General features: G+C 42.8%; 1 protein-coding gene across 3 annotated transcripts in view; it reads left to right on the top strand.

Annotated features, from left to right (window-relative positions):
* The window catches only part of sorcs1 (sortilin-related VPS10 domain containing receptor 1), a 115657-nt gene that overhangs the window by 89649 nt on the left and 2950 nt on the right, over window positions 1–23058 (top strand). For all 3 annotated transcript variants that reach the window (XR_003749072.1, XM_028971828.1, XM_028971829.1), the window contains 16 exons: window positions 75–221; window positions 961–1063; window positions 1755–1831; window positions 3132–3223; window positions 3428–3535; window positions 5238–5355; window positions 5679–5812; window positions 6960–7073; window positions 15660–15831; window positions 17617–17803; window positions 18610–18743; window positions 20370–20493; window positions 20584–20696; window positions 21422–21556; window positions 22540–22639; window positions 22854–22959. Coding sequence is in view for 2 of the 3 variants with exons in the window: in XM_028971828.1 (XP_028827661.1) it covers window positions 75–221; window positions 961–1063; window positions 1755–1831; window positions 3132–3223; window positions 3428–3535; window positions 5238–5355; window positions 5679–5812; window positions 6960–7073; window positions 15660–15831; window positions 17617–17803; window positions 18610–18743; window positions 20370–20493; window positions 20584–20696; window positions 21422–21556; window positions 22540–22639; window positions 22854–22959 (1964 nt within the window). In the remaining variant the exon portion in view is untranslated. The remainder of the gene's footprint in view (window positions 1–74; window positions 222–960; window positions 1064–1754; window positions 1832–3131; window positions 3224–3427; window positions 3536–5237; window positions 5356–5678; window positions 5813–6959; window positions 7074–15659; window positions 15832–17616; window positions 17804–18609; window positions 18744–20369; window positions 20494–20583; window positions 20697–21421; window positions 21557–22539; window positions 22640–22853; window positions 22960–23058) is intronic.

The following is a 23058-nucleotide window of genomic DNA, read 5'->3' as shown; positions in this document are numbered from 1 at the left end:
CCAGTGGAATTGTAGTATTTATGAGTTCAGACTTTGCAAGCCTATACATGCTTTATTTCTAATTTACCATCTAGGTTGCTGGGATAAAGGGAATGTTTCTGGCCAACAAAAAACATAATGAGCAAGTGAAGACCTACATCACCTACAACAAGGGCAGGGACTGGAGGCTGCTGCAGGCCCCCTCCGTTGACCTGAAGGGCAACAGTTTCCACTGTGTGCTGGTGAGAGCCATCCCAAATTGAGATCCCCCTTCCTGGTTCTTAGTCTTTTATTGGACTGATGTTGACCTCAGACAGGCTTAAATAGCAGCATCTACCAAAGTCTGCCACTCAGGCATCAGTGTGAAAGGTTAGTGGTTTGATATTAATTCAGCTGACATTTTATACCAAAAACACAGACTCTTATATTTACTACTTCTATGTAGAGATACAAACCTTCACAAACTTAAACTTTAGGTATGGCCTTCTTGAATGTATTTTTTTTATTTATTTACACTGTGTACAATATCACCAAATTTTACATGGTGATATTGTATCGATACAGGGACATAAAATTTCAATAATTTTGTATACAAAAATATGGCGCTGGCTTAGTCAAGCACCACACCAGCCTTAGATAAATGACTTAGACAGACTCTTAAATATATTCTGTTCAGTCTTATGCATTTTATCTTTTTGCTGTCCTCTAGTTCAGTGTGTTAAATGAAGACAATTGTTTTGTTTTACAGAGTTTTTACATAATGTTTTGTCTGAATTATTAATATGATTCACACAGATCGTATCAAAATATGAACAGTATCACAATATATCGAGATATAATCCATATTGTGATACGTATCTTAAGATCTTTGCCAATACACACTCCTAGTTGTGTATTGGCAATTTTATTGAGTAGGATAATGGCTAGGAAGATTTTTTCCATATTTCTTTTAACTGGAGTACTTTCCTTGTGGTTCCTCAGCCATACTGTTCGCTTCACCTCCACCTCCAAGTATCAGCCAACCCCTACACTTCTGGAAACATAGCCAGCAAGGAGTCAGCTCCTGGAATTATAGTGGCCTCAGGTAAATGGAAGTGAGCATGTTCACAGTTATGAGGTCATGTAAAGCAGGGGTTCCTTCAGGCCCTCCTGACCAAGTTTGACTTCCAGCCATCAGATCATATATATATATATATACACACACACACACACACACACACACACACACACACACACACCTACGTTGAAAATACAGACGGTTGTTGTATGGAACCCCTGGTGTAGGGATCTGGAGAGTGGGTACACTGCAATGAACAAAATGTAAGCTCCAAGCTCTTTATTTATTGGATAATTTATTTGTTAGGGTGAGTAATAAAAAATTAATCAGGTAATGCACTGTTCCAGATTGATTTGACTTCTCTGCATTAGATTTCCAATGGGAGGCTGCGTATCCCACAGGATTTCTTAACAAAAGCAAAAAGCTAAAATTCAGTTTGTCTCCTGGCTTAAAAGGCTTTGATGATAAATTCAGGCTCCCTACTGTAACTGTGGCCTTTATGTGTACCTGTGATCTGTTGAGCAATATCCGGCATGACTGGCTTTGGGTAACAGCTAAAGCACAATAATTTCCACTTTACCTGGAACACGTGGCCCATCCATGAAGTGTAAAGTGCTATAATAATGTGCCGCTGTAATTGTAGACCTGTACGTATCATTTTAAAAGAAGATGATATATACAAGAGATGCATTAACATAACATATCTGTTCCTTATCAGGATCCATAGGCACTGAGCTGAGCAACAGCAACGTTAGTATGTTTATAACCTCAGATGCTGGCAACACATGGAGAGAGGTAAGGTAAAAAGACGAGGTGGAGGTTTGGAGAGGTAATTTGAAAATGGATGATATTGGTGTTTAAGTGCTGCCATTATATGATACTGTTCTTTGTATTTGGATTAGTTGCCATGTGTGCTTCCCTTTGGTTGGCATTTTGTGGTGCAGTTTAAATGGTGCTCAACTCAACTAATTAAAAAAAGATAGTGAAAATAATCCGGCTAAAATTTATTCAACTAAGATTAAAGCACATTGGGTGAGTTGCATGTCTTACATCTGATGTTCTGTGGAAAATAATTATGAGATTTTTGGTTTGAACAGTAACACATTTTCAGGACAGATAGAATTAAGTGTCCTACATATCCTACAATTGAGTGGCCAAGAAGTTGACCCGAATCCTAAAGTCTCCATTCTGATTTTCTTCAGCAAGTCAGAGGTAGACTTGCTGGTGTGTTTTGGATCATTGTACTGCTGCAGAAGTTTGTTTCTGCCTGAGGTCATGAATAGATGGCTGGACATTCTGCATTAGGCTTGGTAGGCAGCAGAATTCATTTATCACAGCAAGTCTTCCAGGTCCTGAAGCACCAAAACAGCTCCAAGGACACACGGCTTCCAAAAGTTCAACTATTGTCTCGTCAGTCCACAGATTATTTTCTGAAAAGTCTTTGGGATTTTTTTTTCCCCCCAAGATGGCAAAATTGAGATGAGCCTTAAATGTTCTTTTTGCTCAGCACTGGATTTTGTCTTGGCAGTCTCTTCTTATGTTGGAGTCATGAGCACTGATCTTAACTGAGACAAGTGAGTCCTGGAGTTCTTTGGAGGTTGTTGTGGGGTCTTTTGTGACCTTTAGGATGAATTGTTGCTGCACTATCGGGGTTTTTTTTTTTCTCCCTAGATAATAAAACCCCTTCACTTAAAACACATTTGGTGTTTACTTGTGTTGTGTTTGACTAATATTTACGTACATGAGAACAGGCATCACCTGGCTAGTCCAGGGACACTGATGAATCAAAGTGTCATTGTTTTCAAAATGATGAATCTTAATGAAGCAATGTATTTGTGCCTCATGGGTTTCACTTGTCAGGAAACATGCCTGGTAGGTGTTGCTAAATTGTCGAATTTATGCTCTATGCTTCAAAAATATGGTCTATGAAGATCAATAGTGTGGCTTCCAAACAGTGACTGAATTGTTGCTGGGTTTATAGTTCAATGCTTATTACGTTCTGTAAATGAATTAAAGTATTAAAAAGTATGCAAGTGCCTCTAATGCAGGTTTAAATACTAAAAAATCCTTTGGCAAATGTTATCTATTGTTACAGATCTTTAAAGAGGAGTACAGTGTGCTGTACCTTGACCAAGGAGGAGCCCTTGTAGCTATTAGACACACACCTCTGCCTATCCGACACCTCTGGTAAGACAGGCATCTGAGCAAATCTCACATGAAATTCCCTCTTAATTCTCTCGGGTGTTCAGAATGCTGATAGCCCTTTCTGTAGCATGGAGATTACGTCGTACTCAATTTGTAATTAAAACAGCAATCTATATGACAAGACTTCTGTTAATGGCAAATTTGTTTAACCACGTATCTGAAAAAAATGTTGCTGTTCTCTTTCAGGCTGAGCTTTGATGAGGGTCGTGTGTGGAATAAATACGGCTTCACCTCTTCTCCGCTGTTTGTGGATGGAGTTTTGGGAGAACCTGGTGAAGAGACACTTATTATGATGTAAGAAGTGGGTGTGATTCCAGATAAGGAGGGAAACTTTAACTTAGAAGCAATCTTACTACACTTTCTACTACGTACATTCAGTAAGTCTAAAACGGTCATGACAGTGTGGCAGGAACAGGAAACCGTATACATTTGCACAACTTAATGTGAACAAGGGAATTCACTTTTAACAAAGGCACATCATTCACAATTACAAGCATCAACGCAGACTGACCAACAATGACCTGGCAAGGACTAGATACAAAAGAACTATTTATATACAGGCAAGCACATGTGAACACAATTTGGAATTACAGGCGGATCCGGAGTACCCCAAAGTCACAATAAAAACAATAAATAAAAAGCAATAAAACAGAATTTGGGTACATGGCTTGTGAGATGGCCTGATCAGAAAATGGAAAGAACCATACTGTTTGTGATTTTTTTAATTTTTTTTTTACTTGACACCTAATAGATCCAGAGTATCCAGTAACACTTTTTGATCCTATAATGCTTAATGTTTAAAACATGATATGCTACATGCAATGATCACGTCTGTATTGTTTCATGCCCAGAAATGACAATTGATGAAAGTGCACACTTTTCATAGGAGCTTCAGTAAAGAGATTCGCTAAAGGCCTTCGGAGTTTCTCTCAAGAAATAAGGGCTGCTACTACACTAGTCTTGAAAACATGAAAGGCATTCACTCCATTTGAAAGTGATTAGTGAAAGTGAAGTGATTATCATTGTGAAGAACACACAGTGACACAACGAAATGTGTACTGTGCATTTAACCAAACACCTTAGTGAGCAGTGGGCCGCTATGACAGGCAGTGTGTGGAGACGGTGCTTTGCTCAGTGGCACCTTGGCAGTTCAGGATTTCAACCTGTAACCTTCCGATTAGGGGTCTACTTCCTTAACCGCTAAGCCACCACTGCCCCATTAGTGATTGCAGATTATTTGTCACATTTGATGCACCACAGCAGAGCACCCAGTGCACACAGTGAAATGTGGTCTCTACATTTAACCCATCACCTGAGGGAGCAGTGAGTAGCCATGACAAGCACCCGGGGAGCAGTGTTTGGGACAGTGCTTTGCTCAGTGGCACCTCTTAGACTGACTTGTATCTTTCTTTTAGTCTGACTTATGTAAGAAAAAACTACAGCGGCGTGGATAAAATTATTGTATTCGTGGTTTGAGTCCTAGTGAACTAGGACTGAATACTTCAATTATGGTAACATGAAAGCATGTTGCAAGTTGTTCTGGATAAGGGCATCTGCCAAATGCCATAAATGTAAACATTCCAATCACGGGTACGCTTCCTTACCCGCTAGGCCACCCAGACATATCAGGCTGCCACACTGTTCTTATGTGCAGTATGTACCTCAGCACTGTGAAAGTCTGTGTTACTTTATCTGGCATATTTCTGATGTTCCTAAATGCTTGTAATAATATCAGATGCTAATATCTTCAGTCATAGAATATCTATGAGTGAAGAAAATTCACAGCCTGAGCAATGAGGTAAAAGTGACAACATATGACAGTACATTCAGAATGACCTGTTATTTCATAAATCTTCAGACTCCATGGCTAGGTGCTTGATTGTTTACAGCTATGGCATTTGAAATGAATGTATTATTTATAAATGTATTATTTAAAGTAAGAAAACACACACACAAAAAAAAAAAAAAAAGTGTCTGCTCTCTGCGCTTTCTGCAGAATATTTGGTCATATAAGCCATCGCTCAGAGTGGCAGCTGGTGAAGATTGACTTCAGATCCATTTTTAACCGCCGATGCACGCCAGGGGACTATCAAACCTGGCACCTGCACAATGACGTGAGTGTTCCCCCCTACTTTACTAAAACAAGTTTGAACAGTGTTGAACTGCGGAAAGTAGTGTTGCTATAAAAATGTCAATTAACATTGGAAGAGAAACAGACCTTAAATTGTCAAAAAGGCAAGGTGTCTGTGGGTGGGAGTGTCAACAGCTTGTCTATTAAATGCATTACACACAAAAACAATCTTCCATTAACATCCAAATACCCTGATGTAAAACATGCCTCTGTGCTTAGTGAGAATTATGTACAATTGTTTTTTACTATTTTCGAGAAAAACTGTACCAGAACAGCATTTTGAAACTTTTTAACTTTTGCTTGCAGGGGGATCCATGCCTCATGGGAGTGAAACGAATCTACAGAAAACTGAAGCCTGTTGCTAGGTGCGTTATGGGTAAAAACCAGTCGGTCACCATGATCTCAGAGCCTTGTGACTGCACAGAATCGGATTTCGAGTGGTGAGTCTGCCCTTTTCTGGATTTCAGATACACAGAGGGCTTTGTATATATTCATTCCAGTGTGTTGCCTTCTTTTGTAGCCTAAAAGCAATTCACCACAGGATCCAGAGCTAAAGTTCAGCAGCATTACAGCCTCTAGTCAGAAGCACTTGCATTGCTTTTAATGACTCACCGACCACCGGATGGCGGTGCACCACAAATATTAATTTTCATGTGACCTTTCAGGCTGTCAGAGGCAAAATGGCTGTCTGATAAAAGAAATGAAGTGATGGATAAAAGCCTAATCAGGCCGTCATGTCTTCCTAATCACTGATGTGACATTAGAATTGTAAAGGGGATTCGGTGTATTGTCTGCTTAAAAGGTCCCCTGACATAACATTTTGTTTTTGCTTTTATATAGGTCTTAGTGTTCCTCCAATACTGTAGTCTGAAGTCTCTTTTTGAAATTCAGCCATGGCAATCTCACATTTAAATATATAATATTTATATATAAGTCATATATAAAGTATCAAATTGCACCACTTCAAGCGGTGAGCAACAGGGATTGAGGAAAGGACCTGCAAGCACCTATAATGTAAAGTTTGTCATGCTATGTGTGTGCATTTGTAAGAACTTTGCACAGATGCATTCGCCCAAGTCTTGATTTGCCTTGGTACCTTGTGCAGTGCACAGCTATAGAATATCACAGCTTTGCGGTGCATCTTAATACATAGTTTGCATTCAACACACACACACACACACACACACACACAACTTGTGTTCCTCTGTATTCTCTATGAAGGATGATTTATTAAATGGTAGGGTTGTGGGTTGTTATTTTATCCTGTGCAGAAGAGGGCAGGTATGGAAAAACTAGCTTTCATTTACTGTCATATTCTGGCATCTGTGTAGTGTGTAGCACTAAGTGGTGCAATTTGTTCCAGTCCCTCTGGCTATGCACAACTATGTTGCCTTTCAATGTATCAGTCAAATATGCTACACCTTCAGTGTCTGATCTTGTGAGACATTTTAGTGCTTGGGGGGGGGTACTTGTGTAGATTTCCTTTGTGATGAAAGCTACACTGGTGTGACAATATGATTGTATTGTTCAGCTTTAATTGTCTTTATTTCCTGCTCCTATGGTGTTGGGTCGATCAAAATATGGCAGCGATTACGGGTATGAGCGACGGAGTGATGGAAAGTGCACCCCTGCCTTTTGGTTTCTCCCATCTTCAGTTTCAAGAAGCTGCACCACAGAGCACACTTTCCTTAACAGCACGGGGTGAGTCAGTTTTGTCAGACTTCCCTTTTTGTTATTAATATAAGGTCACATTCCCATCTAGGGCCTGGGGGCAACAGAAAGTTGAATATAATATACATGTTTTATTATAGAAAAACAAACATTCTAGCTAAATTTATGCACCATCGGTGACTCTGTGGTCATCTTGGCCATATGCAAGCAAGTAGGACTCTCAGCTCAGGATGGCATGTTGTAAGAGATGAATAGCACTGCAGGAAGCAGAGGGTCTGTAACCATGGCCCTACACAGCCTACTACTGAGAAATCAAAATCCCATAGTCAGTTGATCACTTGTGGAATGAAAGGGACAATGTCTCTGCCAACACATAATCAGAGGCGAACGTGAGCCAGGTACAAACTGGTAAGTCAGACAGCACAGAAATGCCAGGCAGGGGGAAATAAACGAGCAGTAGTCAGGGGCAAACAGGGTCAGAGGTACCATAATCAGTCAGAAGAATCGCCAGTGTTTTTATAGTGTTGCTCTGCTTTGGTGTCCTCACCCTCTCTGCTGGAACAGTGTTGTGTGTGACAAACATTTGGCAACGACTGTGTGTGTGTGTGTGTGTATATATGTCAAATGTTTTGTGATACCAAATACTTCTTTTCACTAAGTTCGCTGCTGTTTTTTTCCTGACAATTTGCATGCAGCGGGGAAAAAAAGTATTTGACATTTTTATCAGTAAGGGGATTTCTAAGTGGGCTATTGACAAAATTTCCACCAGATGTTGCCCTCAAGCCAAATATTGAATTCATACAAATGTATCAGAACATTTAAGTATACAGGTTGAGTCATACTAATTAAAGTGAAATAACACAGGGAATAAGTATTAAACACATGAAGATAACAAGGTGCAAAATGGCATAGAAAGCCAGGCGATCACCTGAAATCTGTCAGAGAGAAAACCGTGCCTCCTATCAGTACTAATTAGTTTCAGTTGCTTTAGTCCTAATTGATGGCCTATAAAGGCTTCTCATTACCCAGCAGGCACACAGGAAATACTTTATGATGGGTAAAAGCAAAGAACTCGTCCAAGATCTTCGTAATCTTATTGTTGAAAAGCATTCTGATGGGAATGGTTATAGGCGCATTTCCAGAATGCTGAATGTGCCTGTGAGCACTGTGGGGGCCATTATCCGGAAATGGAAAGAGCATCAGTTCACCATAAACCGGCCATGATCATGTGCTCCATGTAAGATCCCTTTCCGAGGAGTCCAAAGAATAATCAGGAGAGTTCTCCAAGAGCCAAGAACATCTCAGGCAGAACTTCAGGAAGCGCTTGCATCAGCAAGTACTGTTGTTTCAAAGAATACTATAAGCAATGCACTGAACCGCCATGGCATCCATGCATGCTCCACTGCTGAACAAAAAGCATATTGAGGCTCGGCTCGGACTGGAAAAAGCATTTGGAGAAGCCTGTGGATAACTGGGAGACTATAGTATGGTCAGATGAAAGCAAAATTGAACTTTTTGGCTGTCATTCTACACACCATGTTTGGAGAAGAAATGGCCTTGTCCTCCACCCCAAGAACACCATACCAACAGTTAAGTTTGGGGGTGGAAGCATCATGGTTTGGGGCTGCTTTTCAGCAAGAAGTACTTCATATTATTGAAGGCAGGATGAATGGAGAGATGTACCAAGACATTCTGGACAAAAAATCTGCTGCCATCTCCCAGAAAGCTGAAAATGAAAAGAGGGTGGACATTTCAGCATGACAATGATCCCAAACACAAGGCCAAGGAGTAGCCTAGTAGCCGGGTGGTAGTAGCCTAGTGGGTAACACACTCGCCTATGAACCAGAAGACCAAGACCAAATCCCGCTTACTACCATTGTGTCCCTTAGCAAGACACTTAACCCTAAATTGCTCCAGGGGGACTGTCCCCTGTAACTACTGATTGTAAGTCGCTCTGGATAAGGGCATCTGATAAATGTCATAAATGTAAATGTAAGGAAATAATGAAGTGGTTTCAAAAGAGGCCCAAAGATCCTTCAAGATTTAAAGACCGTTTGTGTGGAAGAATGGGCCAGAATCACTCCTGAGCAATGCAGACGACTGGTTTCTCCATACAAGAGGCGTCTAGAAGCTGTAAATCACCAACAAAGGCTTTTCTACAAAGTATTAAATAAAGTGTGTTTAATACTTATTCCCTGTGTCATTTCACTTTATTTATATTGACTCAAATGCTCTGATATCTTTGTACGAATTCAATATTTGGCTTGATTGCAACATCTGGTGGAAATTTTGCGTCAATAGCCCACTTAGAAATCCCCTTACTGATAAAAATGCTGATGTGTCAAATACTTATTTTCCCTGCTGTATCTCCAGAACATTATGAAGAGCGATTAGATTAATTGCAATCCTTCTTTGCAATGAAAATAACCTTAATTCCCAAAAAAACATTTCCACTGAATTTCAGCCCTGCCACAAAATGTCACATGATTCAATCATGTGACTAGGAGCAACACGGAAACGAGGTAACGTGTGCCCTATAAATTGACGAGAGAGCAGCTGCCGGCTGCTCGGTCATTGATTGACACTCGTTGTCAGAACCGGCTCCGCACCCCTCAAGCCAAATAAGCTTGTTCTAGTGAAGTAATAATCCTTAAACCCGATCGCCGTCCTGTCGCCCTGTTCTGTCCTGTCCTGCCCCGTCGTCAGACCCGGCTCCGCACTCCTCGAACCAAGTAAGCTCGTTCCAGTTTATCTGTAACCCCGACACCTGATCTCCGTCCTGTCGCCCTGTTCTGTCCTGTCCTGTCTTTGTGCCTTAGACGCGAACGACAACATCAGCGTGGTGTTGCGGCTCACGCCGCCCGCGTTCGCAGAGTAACGCGGAGGAGATTACCTGCCTCCGTGCGTCCCGCCGCACCGAGGTCTCTCGTCTCCTCCTACACGACTCTCTCATTCTGGTCCCGGTTCGCGTGTCACAAAAGTACCTGCTGAGATCATTTCAGTGATCCACAAGTGAAGGCTGGAGCTCATTCTGTCATGCTGATTGAGTTAGAATAGTAGACTGGATGCTTTAAAAGGAGGGCGATGCTTGAAATAATTGTCCTTCCTCTGTTAACCATGGTTACCTGCAAGGAAACACGTGCATCGAATCATTGTGTTACATAAAAAGGGCCTCACAGGGCCTCTCAAAGAGAGACATTCAAGCATTGTGAAAAAGGCTTCAGGGGTGCCCAGGAATGGTTAGCAAGCGCCAGGACCATCTCCTCAGCTCTTGAATCGGGGTGCCACCAGTGCAGAGCTTTCTTAGAAATGGCATCAGGCCGGTGTGAGTGACTTTTGAAGGTTGACAGGTGTCAGAGGCCAGCAAAGAAGCCACTTCTCTTAAAAAAAAAAAAAAAAAAAAAAAAGACAGACTGATACTCTGCAAAAAGTACAGGGATTGGACTGCTGAGGACTGGAGTAACATTATTTTCTCTGATGAAGCCCTTCGCCGATTGTTTGGTGCATCTGGAAAATGATTTGTCCGGAGAAGATAAGGTGAGCACTACCATCAGTCCTGTCTTGTACCAACAGTAAAGCATCCTGAGACCATTCATGTGTGGGACTGCTTCTCATTCAAGAAGTGGGATTACTCACAATTTTGCCTATTCACAGCCGTGAATAAAGAATGGTACCAAAACAATCAGACAGCAACTTCTCCAAACCATCCAAGAACAGTTTGGTGAAGAACAATGCCTTTTGTCAGCATAATGGAGCACTGTGCCATAAGGCCAAATTGAGAACTAAGTGGTTCAGGGGAAAAAAAATAAAAAATTTAAATTTTGGGTCCTTGACCAGGAAACCCCCCGGACCTTAATCCAATTGAGAACTTGTGGTCAATCCTCAAGAGGAGGGTGGACAAATAAAAACTCACAAATTCTGACAAACTCCAAACACTGATTATGAAGGAATGGGTTGCCAGTCAGGATTTGGCACGAAGTTTATTGACAGCATGTCACTGCGAATTGCAGAGTGGCCAACAAAAAATGGCCAACATTGCAAAAATGACTTTGCATAAAATGTATGTAACTGAAATGCTTGGTTATTACACTTCAATACACCACAGAAAAACACTAACAAAAAGATCTAAAAACACTGAAAACAGCAAACATTGTAAAAGATAGTATTTGTGTCACTCTCAAAACTTTTGGCCACGACTATACATTAATAAGTGGAGAAAACCTGGCTGAGCCCTGATTTTTTTGCGTTCCTGCCTAGGGCCAGGAGTGTGAGAAAAAGAAAGGTGAGACTTTGCTGGCAAATCACAGAATGGAAGAATAAGTATACAATTAAGGGCTTATTGTAGAAAAACATAAGCCTAAATGCTGAAAGCAGGCTCAAATGAATAAAGGCATGATCAGCCACTTGGTGCACTCCATGCACCTGCAGGCTGACCTCTCAGCTCTAGGCCATTATCCTGCAAGGGAGTGGACACGGCCATAATAGCCTCACAGAGCAATTCAGAACCAATCCTCTTTATATTAAGTGTGACACTGAATCATACTCCCAAACCCCCACCAGTCCAGGCTAAAAACGAATGAGACACACAAGAAGAGAAACGAAATGGAGCAAAGAGTACAGCCCTACACACACACTGATATAACTATCACATACTCAATAAAGTAAAGGTAGGATTATGCAAGGTGTGAGAATTTCACTGCTGTGTTACTGTAATGCATTCTTTCACGTTAAAATGGTTGGGGTAAGTAATGCTAATGTCACATGATTCCATACACGTGACCGGAAGCACCGCGTAAATGAGGTGACACCAAGATAGATTCCTCTCTCTGCTAAGTCATTATTTGCCTTTGCCTGCGAACGACTCGGCCAATCCTCGTCAACCCAACTAAAGACAGACCGTTCCTTGTTCCTTCCTGTTGTTCTCCTGACCTGTTGCCCTTCCCTCGTCATGTTTGTTTTCACGAATGTCAACATCTGTGGATGTTGCGGCGCTGCCGGGTTCATGTTCGCAGAAAAAAGCGGCGGTCATTGGGGTAAGTAGTGTTAACGTCACATGAGCCAATCAACAGTTGGGACAATACCTGCAGTGTTTTGCGACCACCACCAACGCATCTGGCCATATTACCTGCTCTGGGTGGAGTTGGCAAACAACCTGCAGGTCTCATCTGCCACTGGATTCAGTCCTTTCTAGATCTGCTGTGGATAACAACCGGCCATCTTTGCCCTCCAGGTGCCTGCAGGGGGGCCCTGTTTGCCAGTCAGCTGATCTGTGGCTGCAGACGCACTTGGAGGAAAGTGCAGTCTGCTCTCATCACCCCTTTTCATTGCACCACTGCCCAGCAAATTCGTTACCAATTTGTGCTTATGTAGGGCAGTGGATGTAGCTCTACACCCAGAACCTCCACCTCCAAACAATGTCATCCAGGCTGTCCCCTCGGTTTCAGATCCTCAGCCAGCTCAAGCCTGTGACCTACCATCTCCAAGTCCCTCCTACAAACAGAGCTCATCCTGTCTTTTACGTCAGCAATCTTAAGCATTTCATTACCTCACCCCTTCACCTGCTGCCATGGATCATCAACAGAGGTCCTGACTACACGGTGGAATGGATTCTGAGCTCCCAGCGCCTACGGTACGCAAACTGGTGTGGGTCCAGAGTTGGTGGGAGGAAGTCCCTCAGATGTGCCAGGACTAACCGCTTGAAGCACTTCATGATTATGGGTGTGAGTGCTACAGGGCGGTAGTCATTCAGGCATGTTGGGCTAGAATGTTTCGGCACTGGTACAATGGAGGTAGATTTGAGGCATGTTGGAACAGCTGCTTGGGCGAGGGACATGTTAAAAATGTCCGTGAATACGCCAGCGAGCTGCTCTGCACATGCTCTAAGTACGCGCCCCGGGATGCCGTCTGGTCCAGCAGCCCTGCGCGCGTTGATCCGACTCAGTGCAGTGCAAACATCTGAGGAGGTGAATGTGATGGGCGAGTGGTCGGTAGATGAGGGGATCTTGACAGCAGGTTGCTTGTTGTCTCTTTCAAAGCGAGCATAAAAGTCATTAAGCTCATTCAGAAAGAGGACATTTGTGGTTGTGGGGGCTGAGTTGCTGGGTTTATAGTCTGTAATGGCCTGAATGCCCTGCCACAAGCGTCGAGGATCAGCATTGGAGAAGTATTCCTCTAGCTTTAGTTTGTAGCAGTGCTTGGCCTTTTTGATGCCCCTCTTCAGGTTCGCCCTGGAAATGCCGTAGGCCTGTGCATCACCCGATCTGAAGGCATTGTTGCGTGCCTTCAGCAGGAGACGCACCTCCTGGCTATAAATAGCCAAGATGGATTCCTCTCGCAGCTCAATCATTTGCCTTTGCCTGCAAACGACTCGGCCAATCCTCGTCAACTCAACTAAAGAAAGTGTCAGGATTGACTGCAGTTGGGCTCAACACCAGTGGCCAATCCTGACGGCGCATAAATGCCAGAGACTTCCACCCCTTCGAAATCTCCGGCATTTTCGTGAACTCGTTCATAAACTTGACATCCGTTAGTGTATGTGTTTATGTTTTGAGTTCTGGCAATCGGCACATGCCTGTGGGTTTGTTTGTTATTTATTTAAGTTAATTTGTTTTCAGCCACCGAGCCATTGTTTATTTCTTTATTGTTTGTTTCATAATAAAAATCCCTTCCCAGCATGTCACACCTGTGCGCTTCCTTCCCCCGTAAGTCCATAGTCATGACAGAATGCCGGAGATCCACCCAAAAGCGCAGAGGTAAGAAGCAGAGGAGAAGAAACGCCGAGAAGGATGCAGCCCGGCACGACGAGCATGGGCGCCGGGGTAGAGACACGCCGCCTGTTCTGGTTGAGCACTGGTGGAACCGTGAAACCCAGAAGCGACAACGTCATCGGGTGAGGGGAAGACGATGTCATCGGCAGCAGCAAGGAAGTGACGTGGGCAACGAGCGCAGAGGATGCGAACCCCACGATCTCTGCTGGCAAGGCTCCCCATGGACTGGGACGACACGGACAATGGCGAAGACGAGAGCACGGGAGACGCGAGTTGGGCTCCGCACATCGCGCCCGTCCACTATCGTCGCAAGGTCCGTGGGGGATCCACGTCACTTCCAGGGGTGTTCATCCAGCAAGGAGGTGGGCAGGCTCCAGCCCGAATGGCCAGAGTACTGCCCATGGGAGATGATCGCACCATGGGTCCAAGATGTCCGCAGGGTGGACGACCCTCGGAGTCACCGGTGGGAGGACACGGATGATGAAAGCGGCGATGACGTGGATTTTTTTTGGGCGGTCGGTGACGGGATGGCTCCGCCCATTGCGTGCGTCCGAGATCGTCGTGACATCCATGATGACCCACGTGAATTCCGGGGGTATGAGGAAGATGAGGGAGACACGGACAACGACGAGAGTGTCGAAGACAGTGTGCCCATCCTAGATCGTCGCAAGGTCCGTGGAGACCCAAGTCCCTCCCAGCAGTGTGAGGAAAACTGGTGGAAGAGGGCTACAGGAGGTCGCCAGCCAGCAACTGCGCTGCCTTCCCTCTACCCGCCTTCCCTCTGCCCGGACGTTCTCCAGCGAAATGGCAGCGCAGCACCAGCGCCCACACCTGCTGGAGAAGACGTCCACCCCCCTCCACACCACATGCCCACCACCATCTCCAACGATGTGCCCAGCCCCGTGGGGGACAGCCCAATGGTCCCGGGACCCTTCAGTGGGGCAGCAGACACGGATGAGATCAACACCATCCTCGCGTGTCTGACTGGACCAGCCTGGGGGGCCTGGAACGGTTGCCGGAGGCTCCGGGGCCACCTCCCTGCGCGGTGCAGGGAAAGACACAAGACGCGTCAGAGGGGATGTGCGGAGACAAGGCCCGCACGTACCCGGATAGGGTCCGGGGCCGCCACGTGGGACCACGCCGGGGAGCCAGCCTGAGGGACCGGGTCCTCCAAGGGGAGGATACAGCAGGGTAGGAGCCCTGTGGTTGCTGCCGTCTGCCCCGCCGCCTCCACTGATGGTACTGCTGGGGCTCTGAGGACATAGCCCTCTGTCAGGATTGACTGCAGCTGGGCTCAACACCGGTGGCCAATCCTGACGGCGCATAAATGCCAGAGATCTCCATCATTTTCGTGAACTCATTCATGAACTTGACCTCCGTTAGCGTATGTGTTTATGTTTTGAGCTCTGGCAATCGCTACACGCCTGCGGGTTTGTTTATGTTCTTTATTTAAGTTAAATTGTTTTTGGCCACCGAGCCATTGTTTATTTCTTTATTGTTTGTTTCATAATAAAAATCCCTTCCCAGCTTGTCACACCTGTGCGCTTCCTTCCCTCGTAAGTCCATAGTCGTGACAGAAAGACTGTTCCTTGTTCTTTCGTGTTTTTCTCCTGTCTGTTCCTGTTGTCCTTGCGAAAATAAACACGTTGGCGCTGCTGGGGGGGCACTGTGTGGGTATGGTACTTTACTAAGTGGCAACTTGGCAGTACGGAATTTGAACTGGAAACACTTCCGATTACGAGTCAGCGTCCTTACCCGCTAGTCCACCACTGCCATCACTTTATTGTGGTCAATTTAACCATATGGTAAAATAAACTGCTGACAGTTTTTTTCCGGATTTCACCTGTAGCTACAGAAAAGTGGTGTCCAACAACTGCACAGGAGGGGTCACGGACCTATACACAGCCCACAAGCAGCATTGTCCCAGCCAAGCTCCCAGAGGTCTTCACCTGGTCACCAATGAGGGCAGCCTTTCTGCCTCTTTAAACAGTAATGTCACCTTCCTGGTGTTTCTGGAGGAGGTAAGTGAGCAAACTTCAACTAAATTAATTGTGCTTATTTGTGTATGTTTCTGTTGGAAGCTGCTATCCAGTATTTGAAGCCTGGGATTTTAATAGAAGGCCAGAGTAAACAGATGTGTTTTCAGTTTAGATTTAAACACTGATACTGTGTTGGAGTCTCGAACACTGACTGACAAGCCGTTCCATGGCTGTGTAACTTTATAGAAGGATCTGCTCCCAGCTCTGACCTTCTGTTCTTTGGTTATCATTAGTGACCCCGCACCCTTTGAACACAGGGGGCGTGGCGGGTTGTAAATAATTAAATGCTCAGTCAGGTACTGCGGGCTGAGAACATTTAGGGCTTTATAGGTCAAAAGTAGAATTTTGTAGTCAATCCTAAATTTGATGGGTAGCCAGTGCAGTGATTTTAAGACCGGGGTGATGTGGTCAAATGTTCTGGTTCTAATTAGAACTCTCGCTACATCATTCTGAACTAGCTGGAGTTTACTCATGCACCTACTAGAGCATCCAGACAGTAATGCATTGCAGTAATCTAACCCTGGTGTTCTAAATGCGTGGACCAATTTGTTTTTGTTTTTTTTTTTTTTTTAAGCAAAAAAAAAAAAAAAAAAAGTGTACACCTTACATTTTTGTAAATATGTTATTATATCTTTCCTTGGGACAGCACTGAAGAGATGACAATGTTGATATACAAACTGTATAAGTAATTACATGTGTAACAGTGCACATTTACTGTCCCCTCAAACACCATTTGGCAGTGAGTACACAAGTCCAAACATCCAAAGTGTCAATTTTTGTGGCCAGAATTATTTTCAAATCACTGACTTCACACTCATTACTTGTTTGTCAAAAATGTATTAAAAAGGTCACATCTGATTACCATTGTTTGTATCAATGTAATTTAACCAATGTGTTATGTTATTATGGAGTAAAGAGGTAGTGAAGCAAACTGGAGGTGGGAGTTCCCACAATGTCTAATAGAAATCTACAATCTGACATATTTGGAACATATTTATGAGTAAGATATGGCAAAAATTGTCAAGTTATGGTGTGCCATGCGGATAAACTCGCCAAAGTAATGTTTTAAGGTCATGTACAATTTTGCTATTAGCATTTTGTATTTATTTCCCAAACAAAATTGTTTATTCAATTTAACGGTACAAGCATTATTCATGGATGGTGTAACAATGAATAGTGTCACGCCCAGCTGGAAGTGGGAAGAATTTTCCTGCTTTCAGTTAAGTATACTTCAACCTGTAGAAATAGATTATTTATTTCCTACTATGTGCTGTTTTGCAAAACTTACAAAGTGCACAGTTGTTTGAAGGCCTTTTTTCGTTAGTATTAACATTCATAATAATTGTTATAGTTTGCAGGTATATAGTTTTCATATAAAAACATCTTGATTGTAATTGAATTTTCTTTATTTTTAAAATTATTTTATTAATGAAAACAAAGTTCCACAGGCTTATCGGTATTCCATTTGAGAGAGAATTAATCTTCCCTTTAGCTCCTACTCTGTTAGATGTGTAAACCAGTGCAAATAAATGGGGAGGGTTTTCATATTTGCCACATGAAAACATTTTATCCAATGAACCCTGTAAACTGTTCCTGTATAATTGCTGATAGGCAAATCACTGTCAGACAGTTGTTCTGATGGTTTGAATGAAAACTAAATTACTTGACTTGATTAGCAGTTAAGGAAGAGGACTGTAATCAGAAGGTTAGTCCACCACTGCCTTGGTCACCTCAGTAAAATGATTGCTATTGTTTTCATCTCCAAAGGGTGATGGCTCCCAAACCAGCATCATGTTAGACTTCGGGGATGGCAACACCATCACATATTCCAATGTCAGTTCCATTGACGATGGCATCAAGCACATGTACAAGAACGTGGGCATATATAGAGTGGTGGCGACTGCTGCCAACAGCATGGGGTTGGAGACCACCATCCTTTACCTACACATAACATGTAAGTTCCTGATTGCCACTTATACATACAAAATGCATCCCTTGAGTATCATATGAGTCACTTCATATCCCACCCATCCACTAGACCAGCAGAGGGCACGCAGCATACCCCAGCTGACCAGGAAGTGCTTCAAACCTAGGGCAAAATTTCACACTGCACAAACTCTTTGCTGACAAACCTCATGCTGTAGTAAGCAGTTTCTTGATCCTGTTTTCATGAGTTACCAACTGCCTGCCTTTCAACCATGATTCCTGGACTACCCTTGCTTCTGTTTGCCCTCAATGTACTCGGACCCTCGCTTAGCCCTTGATGACCCTTTAGTTCCTGTCTCAGACACCGCATCTGCCCCTGTGACTACCTATTTCTGTATGATCCATCTTCAGCTCAGAACCTTCCAGTACCAGTACTCCACGGTTGGTTCTACTGTTCCTTCTGGCTCTGCCTGCATTCAGCCCACTGTGGAGACACTCCCCAGCCCATGCAATGAACCAAACCCATGCACACTGGCAATTCATATAGAGCAGCATCCTTGCTTGCTTCAGCACCCGCCGCAAGTGCGGCCCAGACCCACATTCATGATAAATAGTGCTTGTATTTCAACATGGTTTTGGTAAAAATGTTTTTATATGTATGAAAATGTTAACTATTAATGTTTTTTGCATTGTGACCATTGAAATGTTATATCACTAAACTTCATTATATTTTTGTCCAAACCTAATTAACAAATAGCACATATAATGTAAATGTTGAACATTTTTTTACTTTTTTCCCCCTGTTCATCTTGTTGTGTTTGCATCCATCTTCAGGTCAGCTGGAGTACGTTCATCTCTCTGTGCCATTTGTTGTTGTTAAGAAAAAGGAAGTCAACCTGACCACTGTGTTGTGGCCCAGCCAAGTGGGAACAGTTACCTACATCTGGTGGCTTGGAAATAACAGTGAGGTGATTGGGTCTTATTTCTGGTGCTCTTTATTGTAGAATTGCAATAAGGCCATTTTTACAGCAGCTATTAAAGTGAAAATCACTGATTCTCCCTGCTCTATTAAAGTTTACAGTGAGTCATGAGTAGCATTCAGAAAATAGAAATAGCCAGCATTATATTCTTCTCTAGTGCAAATAAAGCAAAGTAAGAGGCTTAGATGATAATGAACCCTTGTGATTTATTTTGCATAAAACAAATGTATACCTGGTCTCACTTTGTGTGTGTGTGTGTGTGTGTGTGTGTGTGTGTGTGTGTGTCTGTATTTTTGAATAATCAGGGATGGGAAGTGTTTGAAGTTACGTACACATACATAAATAATGCTAAATAATTTAAAATACATACAATTACTGGAGTTAAAACATACTTAAGTTCAAAATTACTATTCTCATTAGACAATCAACCAAATTGCCCAATCTGACACACATTTTATACACATAAATATGACGAGTGGTGATAGTAGCCTAGTGGGTAACACACTCGCCTATGTACCAGAAGACCCAGGTTCAAACCCCACATATTACCATTGTGTCCCTGAGCATGACACTCCAGGGGGGAGACTGTCCCTGTAACTACTGATTGTAAGTCGCTCTGTATAAGGGCATCTGATAAATGCTGTAAATGTAACACTTTTTTTTTTTCCTCCCATTTGTCATGAACTGTATAATATCTGAAACATTTTCTATGTACACAAAAGAGCCATTACAATACCAAATATTGTTCACAAATCTGTCTAAATCTGTGATAGTGAGCACTTCTTATTTGCCAAAACAATCCGTACCACCTCACAGTTGTGGCATATCAAGGTGCTGATTAGACAGCGTGAATATTGCACAGCTGTGCCTTTTACTTAGACCACCAGCCCAGGACTTCCACATCCAGCACATTCACCTTCATGATTATCTGAGACCATCCACCGGGACAGGGTTTCTGCACAATCAGGTTTCTGCACAAACTGCCTGAAATTGTCTCAGCTAAGCTCATCTGCATGCTCGTCGCCCTCATCGGGGTCTGGATCTGACTGCAGTTAGTCATTGTAACCCACTTGAGTGTCTATGGCATCTGGCACGTTGGAGAGGTGTTTTCCATTGATGTGCCATTCATCCATGACCATCACCTCCTGTTGCAGCATGATAATGCACAGCCCCATATTGCAAGGATCTGTACACAATTCCTGGAAGCTGACAACACCCCAGTTCTTGTAGGGTCCGCATACTCACGGACATGTCACCCACTGAGCATATTTGGGGTGCTCTGGATGTGTTGATGCAAAATGGTGGCCACATCAGATGCTGGCTGGTTTTCTTACCCCCCTCCATGAAATAATCATGCTGTCTAATCAGCAACTTGACATGCCACACCTGTGAGGTGGGAGGGATTATCTCAGCAAAGGAGAAATGCTCACTAACACGGATTTAGACAGATTTGTGAACACTAATGGGTGTGGGAATTATAGGTGTTGTGAAAGTGTTTATTTTTGTTATGTGTGGTTTGATGATTAAAATAATGGCTAAACATTTAAAATACTTGTACAACATAGTAGTTGTCTGTTGACTTCTCAATTTCTTTTTTATTTATTTTATTTGCAGCCAGTAATCACCCTGGAGGGAAGCATCACATTTACATTCACCCAAGAAGGAATCAATGTAGTCACTGTGCAGGTGTCCACAGGGAACGCAATCATGCAAGACAAGAAAACCATTGCAGTCCATGGTGGGTCTCTTCACTCCTTTGCCGAACAGCCTGATCATGGCACTCCTCTGTTGTGTCACTGTTTCATGCTCTGTTTATTTCTTGATTAAGAGTACTTCAGGTCTCAACTGTTGGCCTTTTCCCCCAATCTTGATGAGCACAATCCGGACATTGCTGAGTGGAGACTAGACGTCAGCAGGGTCATCAAGAACTCCATGGTTCAAGTGAGATTTAAAACGTCAAACGCTATAGCCCTCAGAATGTCTCACTATCTGAACATATGGATCTACACCAACACCATCATGTAGTCCTTTCATATCCTCTGTCTATGGCTAGAATTAGAAAAATGTAGAGAAAATGGTTCGTTAGAGCAAATGCAGTGTAGCTCTACATTGCCCACAGCCACAATTTTGCAGTCTACCACATTCACTTTGATAGCAATATCTTGTCAGTGTCTGATGCAAGTTTTATGATTGGATGAAAAAAATGCAGCTACTCTGCATTATTCACCTTTAAAAGCATTTTGACTTGGGTGAGTTTTCAACCGTGTAGACCAGAATGACAAGGACGTGGAAAAGTCCAGATTAATACATCTTCACTAACCTTAAATGGACATGTTTAACTACTGGGCATGAACTAGTGCATTTGAAAGTGTCAATGTGCATAATGGCTGAACCTCATAAAATACTCAGGGTCACCTCAGTGCTAGGAAAATTTTGACTTTAAAATGGCATTTGTAGAATCCAGCTCTTCCGTTAAAAGAAGGCAAATGCATTAATGCACACACTATGGTAAGTGTGGTGAGACATCTTTCATAAGTAGCACAAGATAAAATCTCTAACTGTATAATGCATTAGAATGTCTATACATAGATTCTATACATATTTTGAATAATAAAGCTAATGAATGAACTCAATCTCTAAATCTCCTCTCCATAACTCTTTCATAGGCCACAGGGATCAGCGAGGAGCTCTTGCTGGTTACAGTTCTTCCTGGCCTCCCAACAACTGCAGAGTTTTACCTGCTGCCACACAAATACCTGGCAGAGGAAACGTCAGAGAAGGGCGCTATGCATTTAGACCAGGTATTCTATCAAACACTCATGCAAACTGTATCTTTATGTATACACATTTAACTAAATCACACTTATGTGAGCAGAGGGCAGCCGTGAAAGTGTGTGGATGGATGATACTTTAACCTTCTGATTACAGGTCCATTTCCTTAACCACTAGGCCACCACTGTAAAATATCTGTTAAAAAATAACAATAGACTCTATTGCTCACAAATGTTGCAGTATGGATTTTTTTGTCTTACCCAGCACATTTAGACCACGTTCTGTCCCTCTCACCTTCCATTCAAATATGCAGTAAATCTTCATTCAGGGTTTGCATGGTCACAAGTGAAGTGTGTGGACTGCTTATTAAAATTTAGAATAGATTTAATGACCCTTGTGCACAGTAACAATAAGTAATAATTTATGAGTGAGTCTAATTTTAAACTGAAAAGAAAAATGGAATGAAGGACTGGAAGAGATGCTTACACCATGGTTCATTTGTTAAATGAGGCAAAGCACATTTATGAAGCCGGACCATGAAATATAATGAGGCTGACTGAGGCTTAAGGATGGAAGGAATTAACGAAGTGAACTAGACATGCTCATAAAATAAAACTAGGATTTGTTAGTGCAGTTAACCAAAAACATACAGTTAATGTTACATCATGTTATATACTAATGGTGACATGGTGGCTGAGCATACCTGGGTTTAACCGGTTTCTTCGGATTTCCAACATGCAGGTTTTGTGAACTAAATTTGCTCAGATTGATTCTGCAAATTATGAAAGCTTGTTCTGGCCTTGTACACTAGAATTGCTACAATCAGGATTGTTACTGACCCCAATCCTTTACATAAAGGTTTGCAAAAAAGGATTGATGGACTGATTGGGCTTTCTAATAATAATAATGTGAGAATTTCTGTAAATGTTTCCATTATTCGATCAATATGAAAATTGTTGTATATGCATCAGTTATTTATGAACATAGTCCTTCATTTTCTTTTGTTCTCTAGCTTTCAGAAGTAGTGTTGGGACTTCTCAATCAGAACCTAGTGAAGTTCACACTGAGACCAGGAATACAGATCACAGTATATGCTGCCCACTTATCAGCAGGTGAGCTCCATACCCATACACGAGAACTTGCTTAATGAGCTCTAACTAGAAAAGCTCCCTCATATTTTCTTCAGAAGTTTGTCCTGCAAGAAGAATCAAAGGGGATGGTTTATATACTAATTATTAATGTAACTGACATCATTAGTCGCCTGCCAGATGTTTTACCCTCCTACCATATTGCTTTGGCTGATTTAAACTCTCTTTTGCTTCACAGCGCCCCTAGTGGATACCAGTGAGGACCACAGTGCCTCTGCCATGCTCATGCTGTTGTCAGTTGTAGTAGTGGGTTTAGCTGTTTTTGTCATCTATAAATTCAAGAGGTAATGTGTTTCGGCCAAAGATTTGACAGACGTACCTCTTTGTCTCTGAGCACAACACAATCACAAACTGAGTGTCAGACTAGCAGCCTCCAATGACCT

Source organism: Denticeps clupeoides, chromosome 3, assembly GCF_900700375.1.
Source record: "Denticeps clupeoides chromosome 3, fDenClu1.1, whole genome shotgun sequence".
Taxonomy (NCBI): Eukaryota; Metazoa; Chordata; class Actinopteri; order Clupeiformes; family Denticipitidae; genus Denticeps; species Denticeps clupeoides.
The sequence above is the reverse complement of the archived record's forward strand: the minus strand, read 5'-3'. Positions and strand labels throughout refer to the sequence as shown.